General features: G+C 42.5%; 1 protein-coding gene across 3 annotated transcripts in view; it reads left to right on the top strand.

The window, feature by feature from the left end:
- Nucleotides 1-11,105: 11,105 nt before the first annotated feature.
- CCDC66 (coiled-coil domain containing 66) overlaps nt 11,106-21,914 on the top strand; it is a 51,087-nt gene continuing 40,278 nt past the window's right edge. For 2 of the 3 annotated variants that reach the window (XM_077325503.1, XM_077325502.1), the window contains exons 1-4: nt 11,106-11,373; nt 13,450-13,514; nt 16,978-17,003; nt 17,903-18,323. In XM_077325503.1, coding sequence (XP_077181618.1) covers nt 11,363-11,373; nt 13,450-13,514; nt 16,978-17,003; nt 17,903-18,323 — 523 coding nt within the window. In that variant the 5' untranslated portion in view covers nt 11,106-11,362. The remainder of the gene's footprint in view (nt 11,374-13,449; nt 13,515-16,977; nt 17,004-17,902; nt 18,324-21,914) is intronic. The other variant, XM_077325501.1, reaches the window with a different exon arrangement.

The raw sequence follows: 21,914 nt of genomic DNA, 5'->3' as shown, positions 1-21,914 counted from the left end.
CATTTTGAAATATGGCTGCAGTACACACTGACCTTTTTTCTGAAACTATTCACCGTAATCTTCAAACTAACAAATAGGTATTCTTCTTTTCTTTTTGATGTGGGACACATCTTCTGGTGAGTCTCCTCAAACAGATATGAGTACAGACATGACATCCGTAGTCTCACCCCAGGGAGCATGCCAGAAGAGGCAGAAGAGGCAAGGGAGCTGAGGAGGCAGAGGCCACAGCACCCCCCGGGGGCCCAGCCAGCACCTGCAACACCAGCGAGGGGGGTGAGGAAGTGGCCGTGCTCCCTCCAAGGCAGATGCCATGGTGCCCCCCCCGTGGGCTCAGCCAACGCCTTCTACACCACTGGGGACCAAGGAAGGGCTACACTGCTGCAGAGGCTGAGGTCACGGCGCCTCCCAGGGATCCAGCCAGCACCTGCAACACCAGCAGTGTGTGAGGAAGCCATTGTGCCACGGTGCCCCCCGGGGGCTCAGCCAGCACCTATGATGCCAACAGGGGCTGAGGAAGTGGTGGAGGCAGCCCGAGGTCAATGAGGAACAGGAGGGGGAAAGGGAAGGGGGTCTGTGTGTGTTTGCGAGTCAGGGAGGGGAGAGGAACCAAGGAGAAGGTTGGGAATCCAACAGGTAAAGGGGAAAGAGAAGGGAGTCTCTTTGTGCGTGTGTGTGTGTTTGCAGGGGAGGGAGGGGGCCCTCATCAAGTAGCCCCAGAGCAGGTATGTGTTCCACATACCCTCTGAGAGTCAGACTGTCAGTAAATTTTTTACAGTTCTAATGGTCAACCTTATTTTCTTGCATCATACCACTGCTGGAGCTAGTCCCGAGTCATATTTTATGGGAATGGAAGGTTGTTGGAGCGAGTCATGTCAGCAGTTAATCAGCTGTTTATGCAGAGGATGTATCAAGAGAGATTACATGGACAATTTAATTCTGACTTCATCCATTCCCATTACTACATTTCCATTCTTGAATATGCAGTCAGGCAGAGCTGCTAAAAGAAAGCAACTAACAACAAAACGTGCAAAATACAGTCTTTAACATAACCAAGCATATGCTTTAAATATTAATCATAGTGCTGCTCACATTTGTCAATGTTGGCACCATAATGCACACATTTATTTCAAGGCCGATGGGTTTCTGCATATCAAAGACTGGCAACAGGAATTCAGTATAGCTTTATGATTAGAGATAGTGACAGATATACAGCATCTCCTGTACAGTATTGTACAGACTTCACAATTATGGCTTATTTGGAATTCTGTGCTTACCAGCCTAGATGAAATTAAGTTGCTCTTAGTACAATCCTAAAAACACTTTCCTAGACGTAAGTCCCATTTAATAGCCCTGACTAGAACCACTTAAGGTGGTTCTCTAAATAAGAGAGATTACTGAGAGATTCCTTTACTGTAGAATTATTTGGATATTTTACTAATATAGCAGTTTGCCTAATCATAGAACCATGATATTTAGGATTGCCAGGTCCACTGATCTGGTCTTACTACACTTGCCACCCCACCTCCACGTACCAGCACACCTTAGAATGCTAACTAAATCAGCAGCCAATTGAAGCCCTCTACAATTACTCATCCCTGACATTCTTTTAAGCCAAGTATGAAATCTAAGTGCAAACCCGGTGCCTCACTTTTTGTCCTCCTTGTTTGGACTTTGAGTATGAAGAACATCAGCAAAAATATTGTCTCAGCTGTCTGTGATGAAGGGAACAAGTCAGGTGACCTTCTCAATGGTAAGTAGAATCACAGCTTTTGCCCCTACTGTTTACAAATTGTATACCCATGCTGTGGTCACACGCTGCTCAGCTAACGGTAGTGTCCACAAGATGGGACAAAACACAAGATTACAAAAACCAAGGAAGTTAGATATTCTAAACCCCCTGCTAGGTAGGACTGCCACCACGTCTGAATGGTTCCTTAGGCTTTCAAGACTCAGGAGTGATCTTGAGGCCTATCAGGGAATTAACAGGAGTCTTGACTCAGTCCAAAGTCAAGAGTCCACAACACAGAATTGGTAGAGTAACACAAAGCAAGGAATGGGTCACCACTTAGCTTGTTCAAGAATCACACAAAAGTTTTTTTAATTATTTTGTTTTTATTAAGGTGCACATAGATACTTTATACTAAGCAGTAAAAAATAAGTACATAGTGAAATATCTTTAGCTAACACATTATACTCACATGGTAGGAGTGACAAAGTTCATAAGCAGAGTTTCAAAGGCCAAAGATACAGAATGTCAAACCACAAGCAAGTTGCAGGCACAGGTAGGGTATGACAGAGGACTGACAAAATGTTGTAACAAATTAAGTTTCTTTATGGGGTATTCCCACATAAGATTCCAGACACAAAAACCAATCAGGACTATTTGTGAATGTATAGAATTACCGGTGTCAGAGCAGAAGACACAAGAAGAGCAAATCCTAGGCCTAAAGATGGAATGCTGACTTCATCTAGCTAGAAACCCATTTCTCAAAATGGAAACATCTTGAACTAGTTACCTTATCAGAGTTAGCACTGGTGAGCCAATCATCAAGGACACAGGTGGGTAATTGGGTAGCACATATTTGCACAGAAAATAAAATTCTTTTTCTGGCTTGCTGGAAACTTGTGAACCAAAGTTTTACAAAAGCAGAAATTGAAACCATTCTTTCACTACACAGGCATGTGCATGAATATGTGTATATGTGTACACCTATGTAAAATGAAAATAATGTGTCGTATATAGTGCTTATGAGCCTCTTGTGGCGCAGAGTGGTAAGGCAGCCATCTGAAAGCTTTGCCCATGAGGCTGGGAGTTCAATCCCAGCAGCCGGCTCAAGGTTGACTCAGCCTTCCATCCTTCCGAGGTCAGTAAAATGAGTACCCAGCTTGCTGGGGGTAAACGGTAATGACTGGGGAAGGCACTGGCAAACCACCCCGTATTGAGTCTGCCATGAAAACGCTGGAGGGCGTCACCCCAAGGGTCAGACATGACTCGGTGCTTGCACAGGGGATACCTTTACCTTTACCTTTTTATATAGTGCTTAGAGTCTCAGAATATGATTTGCTATGAAAGCTTGCTAGAGGTTGCTAGAGGTTTTGCACTCTGCAGGCTGGCCCAGTTCGGCAAAGTGGAAACACAGTCTGGTAGGCTGTTGATAGCTTAACAGAGATTTGATGAAATAAAATTAGTATGGAATTATGCAATAAGGCTAACGTTTGTGGTATTTCAGTAAACAAAATATCATCTACAGGTATGCCATGGAATTTTTGTCTTCAAACAGTAAAATTTTTGTCTTCAAACATGTTTGAAGAGAACTTCAAGAGGAACTAAGAAAGAAAAGGGAAATGGAGGGAAATGGAGGGAAGGACAGAGCTCTAAAGAAGAGTACCTACAGGTTACTAGGCACTGTAGATCACTCATCAGAAAGACCAAAGCTGAGAGTAAGCTAAAATTGGCCAGGGAAGCCCACTGTAACAAGAAAAGATTTTTCAGTTATGTGAGGAGCAAACGTAAAGTAAAGGAGACAATAGGCCCACTGTTGGGTGCGGATGGACAAACTCTAACGGAGGATGCAGAGAAAGCAGAAAGGCTCAGTGCCTATTTTACATGTGTTTTTACCCACAGGTCAAAGGGTTTAGGCACATCTAGAGATGGCAGTAGCCAAGAGATAGTGTCTGGGTGGCAGGTTGACATGGACAGAGAGGTTGTTGAGAGGCATTTAGCTGCACTGGATGAATTCAAATCCCCTGGGCCAGATGAAATGCACCCGAGAGTGCTCAAAGAACTTTTCGGAGAACTTGCACAAACTCTGTCCAAGGATGACCCGGGAAACTACAGACCAGTGAGTCTGACCTCTGACCTCTGTTGTGGGTAAGATAATGGAGCAGATATTAAAGGGAGCGATCTGCAAACATCTGGAGGACAATTTGGTGATCCACGGAAGTCAGCATGGATTTGTCTCCAACAGGTCCTGTCAGACCAATCTGGTTTCCTTTTTTGACCAAGTGACAGGTTTGCTGGATCATGGAAATTCGGTTGATGTAGTTTACTTGGATTTTAGTAAAGCTTTTGATAAGGTTCCCCATAATGTTCTGATGGATAAATTGAAGGACTGCAATCTGGATTTTCAGATAGTTAGGTGGATAGGGAATTGGTTAGAGAACCGCACACCAAATTGGGAGGCCTGGCAAATACTCCAGAAGATAGAGACAGAGTTCAACGAGATCTGAACACAATGGAAAAATGGGCAAATGAGAACAAGATGCAATTTAATAAAGATAAGTGTAAAGTTCTGCATCTGGGTCAGAAAAATGAAAAGCATACCTACTGGATTGGGGATACACTTCTAGGTAACACTGTGTCTGAACGAGACCTTGGGGTACTTGTGGATTGTAAACTAAACATGAGCAGGCAGTGTGATGCAGCGCTAAAAAAGGCAAATGCCATTTTGGGCTGTATCAACAGGGGCATCACATCAAAATCACAAGATGTCATAGTCCCATTGTATACGGCACTGGTCAGACCACACCTGGAGTACTGTGTGCATTTCTGGAGGCCTCACTTCAAGATGGACGTAGATAAAATTGAAAGGGTACAGAGGAGAGTGACGAGGATGATCTGGGGCCAAGGGACCAAGCCCTATGAAGATAGGTTGAGGGATTTGGGAATGTTCAGCCTGGAGAAAAGGAGGTTGAGAGGGGACATGATAGCCCTCTTTAAGTATTTGAAAGGTTATCATTTGGAGGAGGGCAGGATGCTGTTCCCATTGGCTGCAGAGGAAAGGACACACAGTAATGGGTTTAAACTACAAGTACAACGATATAGGCTAGATATCAGGAAAACATTTTTCATAGTCAGAGTAGTTCAGCAGTGGAATAGGCTGCCTAAGGAGGTGGTGAGCTCCCCCTCCCTGGCAGTCTTCAAGCAAAGGTTGGATACACACTTTTCTTGGATGCCTTAGGATGCTTTGGGCTGATTCTGCGTTGAGCAGGGGGTTGGACTAGATGGCCTGTATGGCCCCTTCCAACTCTATGATTCTATGATTCTATCTGTATGGCAGGATCTAGATAATATTCTTTTATTTGGGCTAGATAAGAAGTTCTATTGGGGCTATATCTTATCAATTTACGGAGGATGGTTCTTTCTAAAGTGCTTGAGTCTTCTGCCACCTACTGATTGAAATGAAGATGACAAGAGAACAAATCTCCAGATCAAGATGAAAGCCACCAGACAGCATAAAGAACAGTATTCAAATTGTTAATTTGTTTTTAAGATAATGCACAACTTTTAAAAGAATCTAAGCTTTACACCTTACATTTAACGTATGGTCACTTATAACAAGACAACAGCTGCAACTTCCTCATAGCAACTCAATGTAGGAGTGCTACAGGGGTGTGATTTTGTGTACGTGACCATGTGCAAGAGAGGTGGGACTTCTGCTCCTAAGTTGTCACAGGGAATTCTCAGCTGCTGCATTGCTGCAAATAATGATCACATAAATGTAATGTGTAGTTTGGATCTCAGGCATGTTACTATTTATTTTATTTATTATATTTATATACCGCCCTCCCCGAAGGCTCAGGGTGGTTTACATAAAACAGGAACAAAACAGATAACTCAGTATTTATAACGATAATTATACAGTGGTAGAAAACATAGTAGAATGGTAGAACAATGGGGAGAACATTAAATCAACTAATGCATACTGATGGCTCTGTAGGTTGGATGGATTGGCAGTGGCTACCATAGGAGTATTGGGGACAGTGGGAAGTGGCTGGTTCAGGTCTATGTTTACTATTGATCTTAATTTCTCAGCATTAATATCAGATCTTCTTGGGAGGGCTTCTTGGCCAAAGCTGGGAAAGACAGTTTTCTCTGCCTGATAATTTCAAGAGCTGCAGCCAGGCTAGCAGTACTGTGCTAGATAGATCAATAGTTACTAACCCGTATATGTAATGCTGCTAAAACCGATTTCTTCACTGAAAAGTGGCAAACATCCCAGGTTTTTTAAAAGGTCTAGAGGAAATCCTGGGAAATACAAACAAGTTGGCTTAACATCTGTTCCAGATAAAATAGAAACCATAATTAAAGAGAGAATTATTAAGTACAGAAAATGTTTAGAAGCCAATATTGTAAATTTTTTGTTGTTTATTTTTATTTTTAGCCTGGCGTTCCATGTTGCTCATGATGGCTAATACCCTTGTATAGATGTATGGTATTCATTTGGAATACTTGGTGCAGTTCTGGTCATCATATCTTACATCAGGGGTAGTCAAACTGCGGCCCTCCAGATATCCATGGACTACAATTCACAGGAGCCCCTGCCAGCGAATGCGAATGCTGGCAGGGGCTTCTGGGAATTGTAGTCCATGGACATCTGGAGGGCCGCAGTTTGACTACCCCTGTCTTACATTATATCGTAGACCTGGAAAATAGTTCACAACAAGGCAACCAGGATGATTAGGGGGTTGGGGTTGTTAAATCCAAGACACAGAAGAGGGAGCAGAGGTATCCCGACAGGGGAAGTCCAATTTATCTATGGACAAAGGAGTTCCAGAGAAGACAACCACTTGTCATAGATTTGTCCTTTTTGTAGAGACTCCATCGTGAAGACTAAGGGCACCAGTATGGACCACAGCCCAGGATTTTTTCATCAGAAAGATATTCTTTTGGAAAATATTTTCAGACAAAAATATTTGGGTTCTGAGCCAGTGTCTATTTCTAATGTTTATTATAAGAAGGAATTGCAGCACAAAAATACACAAGCACCGTTTAACATGGTTAAACAGTTTAAGTCCCTCTCAGTTCAAAATCTGACTTACCCTCTATTTAAGACGAGGAAAAAAGAACATAACTTTGAATCTCAGGCAAGACTTTCTATTTCATGCATGGAAGTTTAGACCCTGCTACTTTCCACATTGGGGAAGGCACTGGCAAACCACCCCGTATTGAGTCTGCCATGAAAACGCTAGAGGGCGTCGCCACAAGGGTCAGACATGACTCGGTGCTTGCACAGGGGATACCTTTACCTTTACCTATTTTCCACATGGCCAGACAAGAGTAAATCTATACAAGGGTATTAGCCATCCTGAGCAACATGGAATGCCAGGCTAAAAATAAACAATAACAAATGTACAATATTGGCTTTTAAACATTTTCTGTACTTAATAATTCTCTCTTGGCTTTCTCCCAGTGCTGAGGAATGCTATCAAACAGTAAAAACTCTAAGGTGTGAGGCCCTTTTCTTGTGTACAAAAAAGAAAAATACTTTAGTAGGAAGAAAAATTATTTTGTTCAATTATACTGCTCACATTTCACATACGCATTAGGGGGGGGGGTCAAGGAAAAATAGTAATAAAAGAACAGCTATGCAGTTAACACAAGGGCAGAACACCAAAACCATAAGAACTTATCAGAGCTTTTGCATTTGTTTCATCTCTTCTTCCTGAAGTTCTAGGTACTTCTCCCTAATCCTCAATTGAGACAAGGACTAGGTGACTTTGGAGATACATATAGCTGTGAACTTTACACACACTTGTTGGAGCTCACTAGGGGAGCGGCAAACTCTGCTAGAGTGCTCTCCGCAGCTGCTATTAGCCTGTGAACATACTCCTCAGAGTCTCATTAATTGCTTTTAGCGTAGACACTAAGGAGTCTCTTTTATTCCCTCTCAAGAGATCGATCCACTGTAGCCTGTAACTGTGCTGCTGACTGATTACTTGCATTTTCTCAAGTTTGCAGATCCCTATGATACATTTGATTGAGAAATGAAACTTTTTCCTTTTATGATCTCTCTGTGGCTTCTAGGCAAAGGGTCATAACAAAGAAATTTGCTAGCAGTGGGTGTTGCCTTGGAGGGCACAGGACTCGTTCCATACCCCACTCCAACTACTCCATTATCTAGTCACCATTGAAGGCATGTGAAAAATCACATGTACACATGCAGGTGCCTTACATTTACTTATTATGGACAATACTGCTCACATTTCACATATGCATCAGGGGGATCTATACGAATGTAAATAAAAAGGAAAAAATTGACAAAAAAACAACAGCGATGCAGTTAACACAAGGGCAGAACACCAAAACCATAAGGACTCATCAGAGTTTTTGCATTTGCTACAAATTGGGAGGTAGCAAAATTATACAGAAACACTATACAAGAGCGAGCTTAACATCCCTGATAACCACAAAAGGGGTAGTTACTGACCTGGAGCTAGACATCCTGGAATGTGAAGTCAAATGGGCCTTAGGAAGTCTGAGCAACAATAAAGCTAGTGGTGGTGACAGCATTCCAGTTGAACTATTCAAAATCTTAAAAGATGATGCAGTAAAAGTGCTACACTCAATATGCCAGCAAATTTGGAAAACGCAACAATGGCCACAGGACTGGAAAAGGTCAGTTTACATTCCAATCCCAAAGAAGGGCAATGCCAAAGAATATTCAAACTACCGCACCATTGCACTCATTTCTCATGCTAGAAAAGTTATACTCAAAATTTTACAAGCTAGGCTCCAGCAATATGTGGACTGAGAACTTCCAGAAGTACAGGCAGGATTTCGAAGAGGCAGAGGAACTAGAGATCAAATTGCCAACATACACTGGATCATGGAGAAAGCTGGGGAGTTCCAGAAGTACATCTACTTCTGCTTCATTGACTATGCTAAAGCTTTTGATTGTGTGAAGCACAACAAATTGTGGCAAGTTCTTAAAGAGATGGGAATACCAGAGCATCTTATTTGTCTCTTGAGAAACTTATATGCAGGTCAAGAAGCAACAGTAAGAACTGAACATGGAATCACTGATTGGTTTAAAATTGAGAAAGGAGTTCGGCAAGGCTGTATACTGTCGCCTTGCCTATTTAACTAGTATGCGGAGCACATCATGAGAAAGGCGGGATTAGAGGAGTCACAAATTCGGATCAAGATTGCAGGGAGAAATATCAACAACCTCAGATATGCAGATGATACCACTCTAATGGCAGAAAGTGAAGAGGAACTAAAGAGCCTGTTGATGCAGGAGAAGGAGGAGAGTGCAAAAGTTGGCTTGAAACTCAACATCAAGAAAACAAAGATCATGGCATCCGGCCCTCTCAATTCCTGGCAAATAGATGGGGAAGAAATGGAGATTTTCCTGGGCTCCAAGATCACTGCAGATGGGGACTGCAGCAAAGAAATTAAAAGACGCTTGCTCCTGGGGAGGAAAGCTATGGCAAATCTAGACAGCATCCTAAAAAGCAGAGACATCACCCTGCCAACAAAAGTGCGTTTAATCAAGGCTATGGTATTCCCAGTTGCAATGTATGGCTGCAAAAGTTGGACCATAAGGCCAAGCGTCAAAGAATTGAGGCTTTTGAACTCTGGTGCTGGAGAAGACTCTTGCGAGTCCCTTAGACTGCAAGGTGAACAAACCGGTCAGTCCCAGAGGAGATCAGCCCTGACTGCTCCTTAGAAAGCCAGATCCTGAAGATGAAACTCAAATACTTTGGCTACCTCATGAGAAGGAAGGACTCCCTGGAGAAGAGCCTAATGCTGGTAGAGATTGAGGGCAAAAGAAGGGGACGACAGAGAATGAGGTGGCTGGCTGGAGTCCTGAAGCAGTCGGTGCAAACTTAAATGGACTCTGGGGAATGGTACAGGACAGGAAGGCCTGGAGGATCATTGTCCATGGGGTCGCGATGGGTCGGACACGACCTTGCACCTAACAACAACAACAACAACATATCTTCTTCCTGAAGTTCTAGGTACTTCTCCCTAATCCTCTTTTTTGCTTCCTTTTCTATTGCAGCTGCAATTTGTTTCTGGAGTGAGCATACACTCAAGAACAGAATGAGGGTGGGTGGATTTGCAGTGGGGAGGGGTATTGGTGGAATTTACCACCCCACCTCTGCAAACACAAATATTCTGTTTGAAGAACTGTGTGGTTGGACACATCCCATCAACTGTAATTTTCTTCCAGTAACAGCACCATTAAAAATAGTTACTTATTAGGCAAATCATTACAAAAATATCTAGTTGAGAGAGACCATTGGTCTTTCTTTAGGCAAGTACTATTTAATGCTTGATATTTTTCCACACCAGCTACTCAAGGGCGTTTATACCTGAAAGTGGCAGGTAAATCTTACTGTTGCAGTGTGGTGGCAAATATCTGGCCAGATGCTTAATATGCTGTGGTTGTTAGCTGTTCTTTAATCTACAGCTACTTAAGTACCCTGTACTGTCTTAAGTACCCTGATTCGCTGGTAGTGTTGCCTAGTTGTGTCTCTTTTTTTGATCCATTTTCAATTGATGAATAATTATATTTCCAGCACAATCTTCACAATAAATTTTATACAGATTCCAATTGGCAGATTCCAGCACTTGTTGGGTTCTTGTTTTAATTGATCTGGAATACACTGGGAATAAGAAAAGACCTTCAATTTTCTGCCTTTAAATAATATAATCTTTTATAAAGTTGCTCAATACGTTTTGAATTCCGTATCATAATCAAGGGGCTGCATAGACCATCCTACTGGATAGATTGCCCAGAAAACATACCACAAAAATCTGGAGAAATACACAGGGCTACCCCCTCTGGGTTGCAAAATACCTGGGGATTTGGGGGCATGGAGTCTGGAGAAAGTGGTGGTGGGGATGGGGGGGAACACCTCAGCAGGTTGCAACATTTGTGTCCAACCCCCCCCCCCCCAAAAAAAAAAAAATCCGCCACTTTCTCCAGGAAAAATGATCTTGGTCACCTGGAGATCACATTTCTCCATTTCGAAAATTACGAAGCACGGGTAATAACGTCTTTTCCAGAACTGTGCTACAGCCAGCACCACTTTCAGATGTTTAGCCGGTGCACCCTCGTGGTTCAATATAATATAGGGACTGTGTCGAGGGGTGATGGAGCCTTCCCGTGAAATAGCATGATTTTAGGCGCGCCAAGACAGCAGGATTCCGCGCTTGAGACGCCGCAGGCGTTGGAACGTTCAGCCGCCCTGCGGTGCCCGCCCGCCCGCCCAACGGCTCCTGGGGCGTTCCTCGGCAAGGGCGCGCCGCTGTAGAGCGGCAGAGAAAGCGGGAAGACTCCAGATTCGGGCTGGACTCCAACTCCCACAATGCCTCGCAGGCTGCCCGTGCTACTCGCTCAGTGTGAGAGGACCTCATTGGCGAAAGGACCGAGGACCCGGCAGGCCTATCAGCGGTCCTCTCATTGTGCGGTGGCAGCAACCAACGTACACACATTAAACAGAGATCGGTCCTGCCTCAGCATCCTCGAGGGCTGTGCGGGGCCGCTCTTGTTCCGCCTCGTGCTGCTGCCGCCGCCGCCGCCTTTGCTCCGAGGGGCTGGCTGCTGGCTTCTGTGCCCGTGGAAGAGCCATGAATCTGGGGTAAGGCAGCAGCAGAGCGGGCGTCTCTTCTCCTCTGCGCTGGGCGGCCGCGCGTGCTTCGGGGATCTCTCCCCATTGTTATCGCCGGAGGGCTTCTTTAAGGAGGCGGCGCCGCCTCTCCTGACACCTCCGCTGAAGGTTCCCAGCACACCTTTCCATTTTAGTCAGCGCCTCCTCTTTTGTTAGTTATGAGCTGTGTCTTACCCTGCTCTGTTCCAACAAAAAGGTGAATAATGTCAACCACAAATAAGAATTGCTAATAGTCGCGGGAGTAGGCAGCTTTGCCTGGCTCTTGTGGTGCTTAAAGGCATTGGTTCAGATCCATTCGGGAAGGGGGGCTCTGCTTGTGTGTCCACATCCCCTGCTTGGGGACCCTCTTTCATGGCTTTGGCGGTGGAGCCAGTGAGCGACATGCCGAGTGTGAGGGCTGTTGCTTAGCTCCACTCAGACGACAAGGGATCCACTTAAGGCATACCTACAGCAGGTGGGCTGTGACCTGTTGCACCTCCAACCCTATTTTTGTGTGCTTGCTGTATTGCACTGCCTGCTCCCTTGCCCGTCTGCCCTTAGGACAGCAAGAACTACTAGTAATTAGTCTGACGAAGGGTGCTTGCGCTCGAAAGCTCACGCCTTGAATAAATCTTTGTTGGTCTTAAAGGTGCTACTGGACTCTGATTTTATAGTAATTATGATATTGTGTCAGTGTTTCCTGTGAGAGTGAAGGTAAACATACATGGCTTTGGCCTTTAGAAATAATGAATCAGCTGTGGAGACCAGGCAACTTGCCAGTCCCTGACTTCTGTATCAAGCCATAATATAAGCACATGAACTTGTATTGCCTGATGACTGGTGAAGATGTTTCGCCACAAAGCAGCTTTACATAAGTAGGCCATAAATTCAGTTTTCAGAAATTGATATGTATGCATTAAATTCAGAATCTACAGTATTTTAAGGGACACTTACTGTATGTATGGCATGATCACTCTAAAAATATGTTCTGCTCACAACCCCAAGATGAATGTTGTAGGATGATCGGTGTCAGCTTTGGGTCATGTACATGAACAGACAATTTTCAAAATTATAACAGCGTACAGTTTTTAGATAGAGTGAATCCACACTCCGTACTTAGACCTGCAAGTCAGTGTGGCACTTCATTCCCTGAAAAGATTACAACTGTAATATGCTCCCCCCACATTTTTATGCAGCATAAGACATTAATGCTTCCTTGCCTATCAAATCACTATGCTATATATGAGTCGACTAATGAAGGCTTCTTTGTAACTGTTAAAGAACTTCCTTACATGGTGGATCATTTCTGCAACTTCTGGTATTTTTAAAAACTTGGTTAATAGGCATGGTCTCCCAGTTTGGGTTGGAGGTGTGCCAGTACAGTGGTGGTGGTGGCGGGGATAAACCTTCTCCCTGTGCTGTTTTCTGATTTTAAAAATGTCACCAGGCAGCTGCTGTTTGCCTTTTCGGAAAAACATACAAGTAGCCATATGTTTGCCCCAGTAAGATAGATAGTGCCTCCCATGGGAGAAGGTTTAAAGTTCCATCAAAGTCTCTGAATATTTAGATGTGGCCTTGTAATACTCTCACTGCGTCAGTTGCGCTCAAAAACTGTTTAGAATGTAGTTTACCAAAGTCTAAATCCAAACATTTGTTGGTAGGATTAAAAAAAAAAACCTGGAATTTAATTATGAGGTTTCACTAGGGGTTATTTTCATTTTCATCTTGTAAAACAGAATGTGGTGGACATCTGAATATCTATGCATCCCACACAGTCTTGTTTATCTTTCTATTCCCAGCGATGGTGGATGATGCTACAAAAGCAGTTGAGCTCTTCTTCTGTATAATCTGTAATTGGATTATGTGGTGGTAATGGAAAACAACAGGGTGGGAGAGGAGAGGAAATAGGATAATAAACCAGATGGCATACTGTAACCTATATTAAGTTTACTATAGTGAAAAGTCTTACATTTGTTAGTAATTCATGGTAAACATTTTAAAATTGTATTCTGTATTTTGCTTAGCTGTTACAATGATGACAACATACCATTTTATATTATTTTACAGGGATGGTTTAAAGCTTGAAACTGAAATACTGGATGGGAAAACTAGGCTGATATTGGCTCCTTCTGGTATGATCATCTTTGCATATAATCACATGAATTATTAGAATCCTTGTTTAGCTGCATATTTTTCACAAATACACATTTGATTATATTAGAACATATCTTACTGATGTCCTTGAGTTACTGTAGTTTAGTTCCACACATATATGTTGAAGAGGCTGGCCCCATCCAACACAAGAGATGTAGATATAGCTCTGTTAGATGACTACTGTGTTCAGCTTACATTAAATTTGAAATGTTTAAAATATATTGTTGAACAAATTTAAGAGTTTAAGATGGACTTTGCAATTTCCAAGCAGTATACGCAAACATTAATTCATATAATGCAATTATTTTTGAAGATTGATGGGAACTGAAATGATGCTGTACTTGGGGGGCAGATATCACAAAAGGAATGATGTCTGCAATCCTGGTAGATTTACTTAGCTATACCCCAGTTGACTACAATGAAATTTCTGTGTAAGCATGCATATTACTGCTCACACCACATTTCATTTGTTTGCTGTTAAGTTGCAGCTTTTTTATGGTGACCCTGTAGAGTTTACAAAACAAGAGAAATTCAGAGGTGGATTACCATTGCCTGCTTTCATGTATCAAACCTGAACTTCTTTGGTGGTCCCCCATCCAGGTCCTAATCAGGGCCAACCCTGCTTAGCTTCCAAGATCTGACAAGATCAGGCCAACTTGGGCCATTCAAATTAAGGCTGTGTTGAATAGTGATAGCCATTTTCTAGAGATTTACTTGTACTGTGTTCTGGAATGACTGCAAGCACAAGCTTCCCAATCGGTTTGTTTGTTTGTTTGTTTATTTATTTATTATATTTTTATGACGCCCTCCCCGAAGTATACCCTTCTTCTCCTTTCAAAGCAGGCTGACCTACAGAAATTTAAAGCTGGCAAAGTTTTCCAATCCCTTTGTCAGTTCATAGAAAAGTTTCATCTGATAAAATGTCTTCATGCCACACTGCGGTTAAAAGCATAGGACCCAGGCCAATAAAAATATTGGGACATGTAGCAGTCTTCCTCCCAGAAGGAATGATCTGTTGAAACTGAATGTCAGAGTTCTTTCAAAGTATACTTGAAATAACTTCCAGCAGCTCTCATGGGAAGTGCATGTTATTAAGTTGCATAGCTTATTTACCATGCATTATTTGAAAATCCAAGCATATCATGGGCATTGTAGTAATGGATTCTAAAGAACTGTGTGGATTAATCAGGGCATTAGGTGAATATGATCACTTTGGCAGGATATCATGTTATTAGAAGGAAAGAAGTCATGACTGTGAGTTAGGACTGACTCCACCACGTACAGGGAGAGTGATAGGCAGCAACTTGAGCCAATAGTGCAGTTCAGAGAGGATCTTGGCAGAAGCTTCAAGTGTTCTGAGTTCTGTTCCTACTTTAGGTTGCTCCCTGAAGCATCAGAGAGTTATCTGGAGTAATGTAGTATCTTCTGAGAATGAATCTGAACATTTCTGTTACTTCTGATATAGGCAGTTCCCCTCATCAATCAAAAAAGGGTCATACTTCACCTATAAGTGTCACTTAGGGCAGCAAAAATTCACAAGCCCTCTGACATTATATGAAATTTGCCTTTCATTGTTGAACATACTTGTCTTTCTATGAAGTGATAGGCAAGGGAAGAATGCTGTTTTAGTGTGCTTGAGCAGTCCTAACAGTAACAGTGCAGTCCTAAATAGAATTAGAGCCTTCTAAGTCCATTGATATCAATGGGCTTACTGTTTAGGATTGCACTGTATGGATTGGGATCCTGTGATCTCTCAGCTAAAGGTGCTGTTACTTCTGCTCATGGAAGAAGTAGAAGGCAGCAAATTTGTTCCCTTCCCACTGCATCCTCCTGGGCCTTGTGGCTGTTCCCAGATCCTGGGAATAAACTTCTCCAGGCTCAGAAATGGCTGCTCAGGGAACGAGTAGAAAGCTGGGACCACAGATCCTTCCACTGGTTCTAACACCATTGCTGTAAATGTAAATACACTTTCTAAGAAATGTCTAGTTGAAGCAGGATTTAGTTCCAAGCATTTAGATCTCTACTATAGATCTCTTGTTGTCTTGTCTTAAATTAATTCCTAGCAGTAATTAAATTTTGGATGAATTATTTGACCACACACATGTGTAATGTAGAACAATGCCTACTATAACAGGAGTCCTAAGTGCAGAGGAATCAGCAGATGAGCAGTTTCTGTGCAATTGAATCTAAGTGTGTCTCTCACACAGGTTCAAGTCGGCGAGACACTTGTGCAAGCACCTCTCAGCCTGGTGATGGTGAGAGAGCAGCAGTGCCAAGCAGGTGGCAGTGAAGCAGGCTGTGGCTCCCAGTCTGGTCCTGGGCTTAACCACAGCCCCAGTTTATTATATTGCCCTCTTGCCATCGAGTAAAAGCTTTGTTAACAGGAATATTGGCTATCCTCATTCCCCAAGGATGCATGTTAACAAAGTTTTTGCAATATATTGAAATTAATATGTACTAACTAAGCCAGCTGGATCGGGGCAGATCAGCCTTGCTGGTTCTATTAGATCTGTTGGCCGCATTTGACATGGCTGACCATGAACTGCTGGCTTGCCACCTTTCTGGGACGGGGATACAGGGCATAGCTCTTAGCTGGATACGCTCCTTTCTCCTAAACAGAGGGTGGCGGTGGGGGAGGAGTTATCGAGTCCTTATTGACTCCCTTGTGGGATTCCTCAGGGTTTGGTTTTCTTTCTCACGCTGTTTAACATCTTCATGCACTCTGGCCCAGCTGGTGCGGAGCTTTGACTTGGGTTGTCATCAATATGCAGATGACACCCAGTTGTATCTCCTCATGGGCGGCCACCCTGACTTTCCCCTGGAACCATTTGCCAGATGTTTGGAAGCCATGGCTGGATGGCTTGAGCAGAGTCGCCTGAGACTCAAACCCTCCAAGATAGAGGTCCTGTGGTTGGGTGGTAGGGGGGCAGATCAGAAACACAATTTCTGGTTGTGTTTTAAGGGGAAGTTTTATTGAGGGTTTTATGCACATTTTGTACTCAGCCATGAGCTTTTCTGGGAGTGGCGGGTAAGAAATTTAATAATAATAATAATAATAATAATAATAATAATAATAATAATAATAATAATGTTGGTTGCTGCTCACAAAGATCAGGTTGCATGGCTGAACAGTAGGATTTAACTCTCAAAATGTCTGTATCTTACAGGTACCCCACTTACATATGTTGTTAAAAGGTTGCTAACTTGACTGCTTTGAGGAGAGGGATGCCAGAACTGTAGCCAGTCAGAACAATACATTACATTTAATTTACAACATACATATATCTCCCACTCTTCTCTACAAGTGATCATTTTGCGAGATTGAACATGAAGGCCCTCATCCTAGCATTGCTGGTGATATCATCACAGTTGATAACATTTCTAATGCTAAACATTGTAATGTTCCTAGTTCTCATTTGTCCATGTTTCTTCCTTTTACAGTGGGTAAATCCAAATCAAGTGTAAAGGTATGTTTTTAGAATTTCAGCATAATTAAGCAGACCCTGTAATTTACAAGTTGCCATTTGAATGCATCAGTTGTAGAAGATTTCCACCTAAATTTCTTCTAGTTTTGCTTTTTACTAGATGGTGCTGTATTTCAAGAAAATATAAAATTTTACTTTATATTTCAAACAATGAGCTTTATTAAATGATTATCTTTAGCAGAGCAGTATCCTGATCCTGATCCCTTGTTTAGTTTAGAGGAAGTTTCCAAATAAGACTTCATTAGACTCAGGCTGTTTCTGATAAATACAGAAATTGTGAGAGCCAGTAGGAGCTGAGGTGTCCGTCTTCCCCCACTCCCCCCTTGGAAGAGCAGGCTGCAATACCAGTTCAGTTTTGAAAGCAGTTTGCGAAGACACATACCACGGCAGTCCATTCAGAAACACTTTCCTTGGTTACAGGGGGTTTGCCTTCAACCTTTCTAATCATTTTGTGGTTGATATCCACTATCTTTTCATCAACATTTCAAAAGTCCCACCAGATTCAGACAGTTTAAGGGCCTATTTTAATCTGTTGTTATCCATCTTGAAGATGAATGGGCCAAAAGAGTATAAATCTTGAAAAGAAGTGTAATGCAATTTTTTGTCCCCATGTCCACATGTCTTTTTCAAAAATTACTAAGCAAAATGTGTACTTCTAGTATCTAGAGAAAAACAATAGAACTTTGCCTTATTCAAGAGTAGTATACTCTTGCTTTCTATCTGTACAAATCCATTGTAATAGACTGTCATCTTAAAATGAACTGAACAAGACAAGTGTCCTGTTTGCTTAGGTAGGGCAGTTTCGTAAAAATCTGTTTCAGTAGTATAGCTTAGAGGTTTCTGTTATATTATAACGGGTGCATTTGTTATTGTTTTATCAGACGTGCAATAAAAATAAAGTCTTAAAACATACATTGAGAACAAAACAGAATGGAAATGTTTTGAAATCAGTGCAAACAATCTGTGAGAAGAATGGATGCTTAACAAAACACCGAACTGGATCAAGTCTTTCAGCCACAAAAGAAATTCTAACACCAACTAAGGAGTTCAGCCAGAAAGACCATGCTTTTATCATCCACAAGGACAGTACAACTGCAAAGCCTGATATCTACACCACCAGAGTTTCTGTTAAAAAGCCTTTGGTCTCCAATAAGAAGTCCAAAAAAACTCCTATTTCTGTTGAAGATCTAAGAGACAGTTTGGTATGTTTAACACAACAGCAGCTTGAACAGATCTTGATGGCTGTAAAAGGAAGAACCAAAGGAGTGTCACAGTGTCAGGATGAAAAGGGAGAAGAAACACGTAAGATGGTTAATTTTCATAACAATTACATTGTTTTCCTAGTAGTTTTTAAGCAAGCCTAACTCGTAATGAAATATTTGCTTCAGCATTTAATGATCAAATAGGCTATTATTTAAGTAAAAGCAATAAAGGTTTTTAAAATTCTTGAATAGTTCTGTGCTAGTCACATAACGTATAATTTCAGTTTTGGGGGCTTAGAAGAAAAGTCATATTTCTCTTTAGAAGAACAAGAAGTGGTGGTTAGCATACCCTGCTTTTCGGACTACCCAAAGGAGTCCGAAAGTGGCTTACCATTGCCTTCCCTTCCTCTCCCCACAACAGATACCCTGTGAGAAAGGTGAGGCTGAGAGAGCTCTGAAAGAAACTGTTCTTTGAGAACAGTTCTAACAAGGTCACCCAGCTGGCTGCATGTGGAGGAGTGGGGATTCCAGATTAGAAGCCGCCACTCTTGACCAGACTTTAGTCTAATCCTGTCTAATTATTGTAATATGCTCAAAGATCCTAGTGTGGAATCCCCAGCATATTTTCTCTGCCTGTGTGCACTTCTGAAATAATTTCATTGTTATTTTTATAAAGAAATCCTCTTAAGAGGGAAGGGAAAAATTTGTATTCCCTTGTTTTCCACTATTAATAATAGTATCAGTGATCAATTGGAAATGGTATTAGATTTTACATATCCTTCCTGCAAGGAACTTGGTCTCCTTACAACAACCCCACAAGCTAGGTTAGGCTGAGAGAAAAAGACTGGCTCAAAGTCACCTGTAGATTCATGCTAGGCACCCTTCTAAGTCCTCCTATATAAAATTTTCACACAACACATTTTGAATAAAGCTTTGTAATTGGTTTCACTAGAAAGAACAGGAGGGTGGAATGCTCCTGAGGATGGCAGAGTAGAGATTTGAACCTGTGTTTCCCTAAGTATAGTTTAGTTTCTCTGTGCTGCAATAGCTCTTGTAAACCGGTTGCTTTTACAGGAGTGATACTAGTATTTTTCAACTTGATTACACCTTGTGGCATGAATTATACTGGGGATAAACTTGTTCCCTGAAAGAAGAGAAAAATTGTCAGCTTCTGTACTTAAAAAAAAATCTGCCTATTATCATCTATGTTCATTGTTTTTAATTGATAGATCCAGTTGGCCAAATTACAGTCTCTCTTCCCAAGCAGTAACAATGTTTCTGATGAAGGAAACAATGATGTTATCTATGCTACATAGTGAAGCAGTAGTTAAAATGAGAGAGTAGAGAAGGGAGAATCACCCTGCCCTTTGATCACCCTGTTCCCTCCTTCAGAGATCACAATACTTGGTGGTTCACTGAGGAGCTTAGGATGATGAAGTAGCTGAGCAGACAGCTAGAGGATAGTAGGTGAAATAAAATTCAAATTAGAGCATACTAACAAGCCAGAGGACTGAGGAATGAGACTATCATGGAGGGGATTGAACTCCCCTTGATAAAGCAGTTTCATAGCTTAGACCCATTATGCACAGCTTCCGTTACGGCGGGTGGGGGTTGGATAGAAGATGCGATGGAGGAAGGTACGCGGCAAGCCATGTATGAATGGCACGGCAGCAACGCCCGGAGCAGCAGTGGCGACAGCCGAAGAGAAGGCAATGCGGAGCAAACAGGACAGGAATGCAGCGCGGGGCTTCCCGGACCTGGCCCATCAATCAGGCGACTTCCCCTCCCCTGTAGGACGCCCCCCACCCGGCCTGAGGCTCCCGCCTTTGCGTCCTGGACTCCACGGCCGCTGTTCGGTCCCCGTTACATTCATTCCCATGCGCTGACTGAGGCTGCGCTGTACACTGCTGGGGGTGCCTGCTGGACGTGGCGTTCTCGCGCCCGCCTCCAGGGTAGCGCTGCCTGGGCACCCCCGGCCCTCCCTGATTATGCACACTCTCTCCGGCGCTGTGTCTGGTTGCGCCCTAGCCAGGCGTCAGTCTTCACTTTCTTCCATGTTTCCCTAACAGCTTTTTCGGCAGCCTGCATCAAACCTCACTCGGATGCTGCCAGCAGCATGCATTATCGGAGATTTCCACCAGCAGCATGCATTATCGGGGATTTCCACCAGCAGCATGCATTATCGGGGATTTCCACCAGCAGCATGCATTATCGGGGATTTCCACCAGCATTGTCCCAGCTCTGAGGTGGACCTTCCCCTCCGTGCATAATGGGTCTTGGAGATGATGCTGGATCCTGGCCTCTAGCTGGATCCAGATCTACTCTGTGGCACATAGTGCCTTTTATCAACAGTGTCTGACATGCCAGCTACTGATGTTCTTTGAACATCATGATCTAGCAACAGTGATTCATGCTCTGATTACATTCATGTTAGATTACTGTAGTGAGTTCTACGTGGGGCTGCCTTTGAAGTCAGAAGGAGTCAGAAAAATTCCATTCAGCCAAAATGTTGCATCCAGGCTACTGTCAGGGGGTGGGATAAAGGGACCCTTATCAGCACAGCGCTAAAAGATTTGCACTGGCTGTCCATTTATTTCCAAGCACAATTCAAAATGCTGGTTCTTGCCTTGGAAGCCCTAAATTGTTTGGGGCCAGGGTACACAAGTAATTGATCCCTGCTCCCACCCCGTATTTTCCAGTTTGCCAACCAAGGTTGTCCTTGCAAATCCTGTTTCCTTTGGAGTTGAGGCAGGTCCTGATCAGAGGCAGGGCTTTTGCAGTGGTGACATCTCACTCATGGAATGCCCCTTCCCCTTGAGGCCTGAGTCGCACCAATACCACTTTTTTTAGGTGTCAGTCCAAAATATTTGTTTACCTGGACTCTTAATCATCATTTTATAGTGTCTCTTTAAGATTTAAGATTGTTTCGTATTGTTTTATGGTATAAAGCTGATTCCTGTTGTTTTATGGTATAACGTGTTTGGTTCTTTTTAAAAGACATTTTGCTTTTTATTATGTTAAATTATATATATATATATATAAGCTTCCTTGGGCAGGTTCATTTGAGCTTGAAATTTTCTATATGATTAAAATAAAGCATGGACGTAGAAGCCCAACCATGATTTAGATGTCTACAATCCTTCATCGCTAAGGCTCATGGCAGATTACATTTTAAAACAATGTAATGAGAACAGTATAATTTATACAACCAACAATATTAGAAAACTGGGCATTGAAACACAGTATAATTTAGACCAAGCAGGATTATAAGACTGGAGAACAGTGCAATAAGAAACTGCATAATATGAGCAATAAAGTCTGCTGTGAATTCCACAGACATTAACTACAACCTGGTTTTGTGCATAATATGAGCAATAAAGTCTGCTTTGAATTCCACAGACATTTACAACCTTATTCATTTTATAAGAATGGTTTTGGTTTTGTGCTTGAAATGCTAAACTTTCATCACAGTTTTCATTGCCTGAAGTAGAACTTCAGAATGGGGAAACAAGATGCACAAGAGAATGGGAATGGGAATGGCAAGGCATGTATTTTGAAGCTCAAAAGATGATTTGGATTCAAAACTGATTAGTATAAACCACAGTTTGGTGGGAGGTCTTAGGAAAACCACCTGGATTAGGTAACACTGCATGTGCTATAGCCTCTGTTAACCATGCCTGACAGGAAAGCA

The sequence above is a fragment of the Paroedura picta genome, chromosome 3 (genome assembly GCF_049243985.1).
Source record: "Paroedura picta isolate Pp20150507F chromosome 3, Ppicta_v3.0, whole genome shotgun sequence".
Taxonomy (NCBI): domain Eukaryota; kingdom Metazoa; phylum Chordata; class Lepidosauria; order Squamata; family Gekkonidae; genus Paroedura; species Paroedura picta.
The sequence above is the reverse complement of the archived record's forward strand: the minus strand, read 5'-3'. Positions and strand labels throughout refer to the sequence as shown.